General features: G+C 35.3%; 1 protein-coding gene across 1 annotated transcript in view; it reads left to right on the top strand.

Moving 5' to 3' along the window:
• LOC112143393 (NLR family CARD domain-containing protein 3) overlaps nt 1-7,334 on the top strand; it is a gene marked incomplete in the record, with an annotated part of 23,109 nt that overhangs the window by 7,715 nt on the left and 8,060 nt on the right. Inside the window, 8 exon segments of the mRNA XM_036215703.1 lie at nt 422-517; nt 867-965; nt 2,413-2,511; nt 3,364-3,462; nt 4,012-4,110; nt 4,995-5,040; nt 5,274-5,316; nt 5,886-7,334. Coding sequence (XP_036071596.1) covers nt 422-517; nt 867-965; nt 2,413-2,511; nt 3,364-3,462; nt 4,012-4,110; nt 4,995-5,040; nt 5,274-5,316; nt 5,886-7,334 — 2,030 coding nt within the window.

Below are 7,334 nucleotides of genomic sequence, written 5' to 3'. Positions count from 1 at the left end.
AGGTAAACATAGAACATCCATCGATCACTGTGGTAAAACTCATTTACAATCATATTTTCCAAAACTGTCATTAATCAAAGTTTCTGTTTGTTACAGAATTGAAGTGGAAAGAGACTATTCTCCATCAAGCTCTGTGTCCGTAATCAGTCACATGTCCAAGGACTCTCCTCTTGGTTTCAACAAAGATGTAAAAAAGTAAATAACACCACAACTTTGAGATAGTTATCTTATATTTATGAATATATTATAACTATGTCTTTCTATTTATTGATACACGTTTTTGTTAGCTTTAGAAGGGAGATAGAAAGGGAACATGTTTTTTAAAGAAATATAACTATGTTCTTATATTGGACATCATTTAGTGTTATTGAGTGTTTAGTAAAGTAAAACTTAAACTGATCAAAGTTTCTGTTTTTTACAGAATTGAGTTGGAAAGAAAAGATTTTTCATCAAGCTCTTTGTCCCTGTCAAGTGACATGTCAAAGGATTCTCCTCTTGGTTTCAACAAGGACTTAAAGTAAATAAAACAACTTTTAGTACAACTTTTAGTATGGGAACTCACAACACTGAGCTTAACTTGTTTGATTTGTTTTTTTACACGGATCAGAAATGAGAAATTATTACTGATCCAACTTTGTTTCCAGAAAAGTGTCATATTTTTCATTGTTGATTTTAAAAATATTTTTAAGATGTTTTCAAAGTTTCAGCTTCTTTCAGTTTCTGTAAAATGTGCATCCATTGATACATCATAGACTGTCATATATACACATGTACTACAACTATGTTCTAATGATGGACATTGTTTTATCTTCTTCAATGTTTGGTCAAGTAAAACATTCATCGATCAAAGTTTTTGTTTGTTACAGAATTGAGTTGGAAAGAAAAGATTTTTCATCAAGCTCTTTGTCCCTGTCAAGTGACATGTCAAAGGATTCTCCTCTTGGTTTCAACAAGGACTTAAAAAAGTAAGTAAAACCACAACTTTTAGTATGTGAACTCACAATACTGAGCTAGATTTGTTTTTTTACACTGATCAGAAATGAGAAATTATTACTGATCCAACATTGTTTCCAGAAAAGTGTCATCTTTTTCATTGTTGATTAAAAAAATATTTTTAAGATGTTTTCAAAGTTTCAGCTTCTTTCAGTTTCTGTAAAATGTGCATCCATTGAAACATTATAGACTGTCATATATATACACATGTACTACAAATATGTTCTGATGAACATTGTTTTATTTTCTTCAATGTTTGGTCAAGTAAAGCATTAATTGATCAAGTTTTTGTTTTTTACAGAATTGAGTTGGAAAGAGAAAATTCTCCAAGCTCTGTGTCCGTATTAAGTCAAAGGTCCAAGGATTCTCCTCTTGGTTTCAAGAAGAAAGTGAAAATGTAAATAAAAACTACAGCATTGAGATGCTTAACTCTCAGCACTGAGCTAAACTTGTCTTTTTGCACTAATCAGAAATGAGAAATTACTGATACAACTTTGTTTTTAGAAAAAGTGTAATCTTTTTCACCTTGTTGAATTAAAATATACCTTTGAGAAGTTTTTATAGCTTCAGCTTCTTTCCCTTTCTGCAAAATGTTGATGCCCTGCGATAATGTTTGTAATGGAGGGACTGAGTCGTTTGGATCTATGTGCAAACGTTTTACTGAAGTATAGCAACTGCAGGACATAATACATAGTCAAAATCCAGGCAAAAGTCAAAATCACAGGGGCGAGGCAGATAAACTTGAAAACAGGCAAATGTCAAGGCACAGAGTAGGCAACTAGGAATAATAACGTTCAGAATGTCTGCTAGGCAAAACAAGACTTCACAAAATAGCAGTGGCTGGGAGTTGTTTAAATGCTGGAGGGTACTGATGAGCTGATGGTGATCAGCTGTGCTGGAAGGTGATCAGCTGTGCTGGAAGGAAGGTGGCTGATGGGACTTGTAGTCAGGCAGTAGGTGTTAAAACTCTGGCGAGGGCTCCCTCTGGTGGACGGAAGTGAGGGCTGATGGTTGAATCATGACAATGTTCTTCTGCTCTGCAGGTTTTATTTATTTTACTGATTTACACATTGGATTTAAATGTGGACAAATGTGAACAAGTAAACATGTAAAACTTGCAGGAATCACTGTGGTAGAACTCATTTACAAACACATTTGCAACTTTAAGCCCTTGATGCTTGCATTTATTTCCAGCTGTGACAGGAAAAAAAAAAACTTTTATTTTTACTTTCATGTAGATGCTAAATTAATGTATTTTTGGTGTCAAAATGGTTTGATGCAAATTTGTATTAATAGGCATCATGGGGTTTAGTATAATTGAAAGTACTACAACTATGTTCCCGTGATAGACATCGTTAAATGTTCTTCACTTTTTCATCAAGTAAAACTTGAACTAATCAAAGTTCCTGTTTGTTACAGAATTGAAATGGAAAGAGACTATTCTCCATCAAGCTCTGTGTCCGTAATCAGTCACATGTCCAAGGATTCTCCTCTTGGTTTCAACAAAGAAGTAAAAAAGTAAATAAAACCACAACTTTGAGATAGTTATCTTATATTTATAAGTATATTATAACTATGTTTTTCTATTTATTGATACAAGTTTTTGTTAGCTTTAGAACGGAGATAGAAAGAGAACATTTTTCATCAAAACTGAATTCCAAAAATATAAACACTGCCTTTTTAAGTACAGTTAAAAGAAATATAACTACCGTATTTTCCGGACTATAAGTCGCGGTTTTTTTCACAGATTGAATGTCCCTGCGACTTATACTCCATTGCGACTTATATACGGAATTTTTAATGATGAGATATGGACCGTAAGTCTAGAGTGCCCTCTCATGGTGATCTATGCAATTACTTTATTTACTTTAGTTATTCAGACGTGACACAGAGGACAAAGAATTTAACGGATTTAGTGATATGGAGTGAGATTGCGTGCAATTAATTACACTAAAGATACAAAGTTGATGAGTTCTTGAGGCTATAGTTAAAGAAAACTGTTATGTTATATAAATGCTACACCTTTTCGTTTTTTTCATGACGCTAATATGTGAATATGTGTTGACACATATTCAGCCTGTTTTCTATTCACTTATGAATGTTATAACTTACCTTCCAGGATGATGTAATATCGTTTTTTTCAACCAGTTTGTAAAATAAATTACTTGAAAAAAATGCGACTTATACTCCAGTGCGACTTATGTAAGGTTTTTTCTTCTTCATTATGCATTTTTTGGCCCCTGCGACTTATACTCCGGTGCGACTTATAGTCCGAAAAATACGGTATGTTCTTATATCGGACATCATTTAGTGTTATTGAGTGTTTAGTAAAGTAAAACTTAAACTGATCAAAGTTTCTGTTTGTTACAGAATTGAGTTGGAAAGAAAAGATTTTTCATCAAGCTCTTTGTCCCTGTCAAGTGACATGTCAAAGGATTCTCCTCTTGGTTTCAACAAGGACTTTAAAAAGTAAGTAAAACCACAACTTTTAGTATGTGAACTCACAATACTGAGCTAAACTTGTTTTTTACACTGATCAGAAATGAGAAATTATTACTGATACAACTTTGTTTTTAAAAAAGTGTCATCTTTTTCACTTTGTTGATTTAAAATATACTTTTGAGAAGTTTTTTTAGCTTCATCTTCTTTCAGTTTCTGCAAAATGTTGATGCACTGCGATAATGTTCTTCTGCTCTGCATGTTTTATTTATTTTACTGATTTACACATTGGATTTAAATGTGGACAAATGTGAACAAGTAAACATGTAAAACTTGCAGGAATCACTGTGGTAGAACTCATTTACAAACACATTTCCAACAAATATGTTCCCATAATAGACATCATTAAATGTTCTTCACTGTGTCATCAAGTTAAACTTGAACTAATCAACGTTTTTGTTTATTACATCTTAAAGCGTCATAATATTGGTTGCTCTGATGGACTTCAGTTAATGTTATTGAGTGTTTTAGTAAAGTAAAAGTAAAACGTAAACTGATCAAAGTCTTTGTTTGTTACAGAATCGAGATGGAAAGAGAAAATTCCCCATCAAGCCAAGTGTCTGTAATAAGTCACAGGTCCAAGGATTCTCCTCTCGGTTTCAACAAGGAAGTAAAAAAGTAACTTAAGAACCACAACTTTGAGACACGTGTCTTACAGCACTGATCTAAACTTGTCTTTTCACACTAATCAGAAATGAGAAATTATTACTGCCAACATTTTTCATTGCTTCATTTAAAATATATATTGTTTCAAACACTCTGGATTTTTTAGTATCTGTGAACTGCACCTGCATTGAAATGTTAAATATTTTCATGTACTGTATGCATCTCTTTTGTGGTTGAATGTGATCCACATTTTAGCTGCGAGTCAAAATTGGCTGCATGTCCTAGACTAATTTGATTAGCAAATGAATGACGGACAACTTTTTTAAATCCAACAACAGCCGACACAAAATACTGTCATTTAGAGGATGAACTTTAATTAAAAATATTTCTCTTAGTTAATCACACATTTATATGAAAGCAGAGAAGTCCTGTTATCAGGACTCAGGCTGCCATGCCTCTTTTTGGCCACCAGAGTATTGACACTCCCTGTGCCCTGTCTACACTCAATTTCCCATCAGCCTCTGCTCCCTCTTCCCAGGCTCTCCCAGCTGTTCCCCATCACCTTCATCAGCACAAACAGTATTTAGACAGTCACTGAGCTCTGCTCAGTGTGAGGTCTTGTTTTGCACTGCTATCTGTCCAAGCGTTTAAATTCCATGCTCTATTCCTGTTACTGGACTTCTGCCTGTTTTTTTGACCACGTCTTGCCTTATCCCTGCCTGTTTTTGTTCGCTATTAAATTCTCTGCAAATGGATCCAAACGCCTCCGCCTCTTCGTTACACCTGTTTTATTTTATAATCATATTATTTACAGATATATATATATATTTATGTTGCTCTTTCCTTTTTCCTTAAGTGGTTTACTGTTTAAACTAACAATCGCTCTTTTTATGCAGGATTAACCAGAACATTCCAGAGAGTCGAACAAGACAAGAAAAAATGGTTAGTGAAAATAACACTATTCGGATATGATTGTTACTTAGGGTGGTAAAAAATAACTCGTATATATTTACTTTATAAATTATAAATTTGTGTTTCCCCTTTTATGCACTCCTCCTTGTTTTAGTAGCAATTGTTTTAAGGCACTTCAGGAGATAAACTGAGCTTGAAATACTAGACCTAAAAGTTGTTTTTAATTTAACTTTATAAATATTTTTTTTTCTTTTTTTTTACAGGTTCTTGAAGAAACAGTCTCAGTTTACAAAGACACAGTTGAAAGTAAGTTTTTCAGTTGAAAATACTCAGGTTAGGTCAAATTTCTCATTTCTTGGGGAAGGTAACCTTTGTTTCCATCCAATACTTCTATTATATTTTTCTGCATGCAATGGAATGATTAAATGCAGTAATGATTTCCACACAAGCATCTGAAACTTGTCATTAGTTTACTGGTGTTTTTAACATTGTTGCTCCAAATTTTGATTTTTAATTTACATTTTTTCTTGTGAAACCATTAAAAATGGAAATCACAAATAGCTGAAATTGCAGTGAAATTAATTGTTGCTTTAGTATTTGATGTTTTTCCAATTTTATCTCTTTTAAAACTGGATAAAATTAAGATATTTTTTCATAATTTTTTATCACTTTCTTGCTTTTCATTAATATGTTCAAATGTTGTTTCTTCCTTTTTGCATGAGTTTAATCGTGTAAAGTTATTTTCTTAAAAAAAATTGCATTGAGTTTAATTTCTGTTGAGAGTTTGGACCAAAAATTCACAAACATTTGGGCCGAAAGGTAAAAGGTGAAGATTTTTGAAAATGTTTAATATATTTAATCTCCTTCCTCTTCAGAAATGTCATCATCAATCAGTCTTCTTCAAATGAGCATCAAAAAGAAGTTTGAAAGCATATACAAAGAAGAACATACAGTCTTTCTGAGTCAGATCTACACAGAGCTGTACATCACTGAAGGAAGGCCTGCAGAGGTCAACAGAGAACATGAAATCAGACAGCTTGAAAGAGCATTCAGAAAATCAGACAGACCAGAAACAACAATCAAACCTGAAGACGTCTGCAAGCCACCACCTGGAAGAAACAAACCAATCAGAACAGCGATCACAATGGGAATAGCCGGCATCGGGAAAACAGTCTTAACAAACAAGTTTGCTCTGGACTGGGCTGAAGGCAAGACCAACCAGGACATCCAGTTCTTATTTCTGTTTTCTTTCAGAGAACTCAATCTTTTAAAGGAGAAGAAGTTCAGTCTGGTGGAACTCATCCATCATTTTTATTCAGAAACTAAAGGTTTCAGCCACTTTGAAGAGTTCAAGGTTCTGTTGATCTTTGATGGTCTGGATGAGTGTCGGTTTCCTCTGAACCTGAACAGCACAGAGATCCTGACTGATGTTACACAACCTGCATCTCTGGGAGTCCTGCTGACAAACCTCATCAAGGGGAAGCTTCTTCCCTCTGCTCAGCTTTGGATAACCACACGACCTGCAGCGGCCAGTGTGATCCCACCTGAGTGTGTTGACATGGTAACAGAGGTCAGAGGGTTCAACGACTCACAGAAGGAGGAATACTTTAGGAAACAATTCAGAGAAGATGAGGATCAAGCCATCACAGTTTACTCCCAGATCAAGAAGTGCAGAAGCCTCCACATCATGTGCCACATTCCAGTCTTCTGCTGGATCTCTGCAACAGTTCTGGACGAGCTGCTGAAAAGAGAAGAGCAAAGAGAGACACCCAGATCCCTGACTGAGATGTACATCCACTTTGTGCTGATCCAAATTCAAATGAAGAACATGAAGTATGATGGAGGATCTGAGACAGATTCAGTGTGGAATCCACAAACCAGGAATATGATCTTGTCTTTGGGAAAGCTGGCTTTTGAGCAGCTTCAGAAAGGAAACTTGTTCTTCTACGAGTCTGACCTGACAGAGAGTGGAATCGACGTCAGAGCCGCCTCAGTGTGTTCAGGAGTGTTCACACAGATCTTCAAGGAGGAGAGTGGACTCTATCAGGGCCGGGTGTTCTGCTTTGTTCACCTGAGTGTTCAAGAGTTTCTGGCTGCTCTGTATGTCCACTTCACATTTTTCCAGACAGGCAAGAACCTGTTAGAAGAGCAACCAGGTCCTGGGTGGTTTGATTGGCTTAAAGGTAAAATGAATCCTGTTTCCATCTCCTTTTACCAGAGTGCTATAGACAAAGCTCTGCAGAGTCCAAACGGACACCTGGACCTCTTCCTGCGGTTCCTCCTGGGTCTCTCACAACCAAACAGCCAGGTTCTCCTAAAAGGAC

This window comes from Oryzias melastigma, linkage group LG16 (genome assembly GCF_002922805.2).
Source record: "Oryzias melastigma strain HK-1 linkage group LG16, ASM292280v2, whole genome shotgun sequence".
NCBI lineage: Eukaryota > Metazoa > Chordata > Actinopteri > Beloniformes > Adrianichthyidae > Oryzias > Oryzias melastigma.
This window is presented reverse-complemented; position numbering and strand designations above follow the sequence as displayed.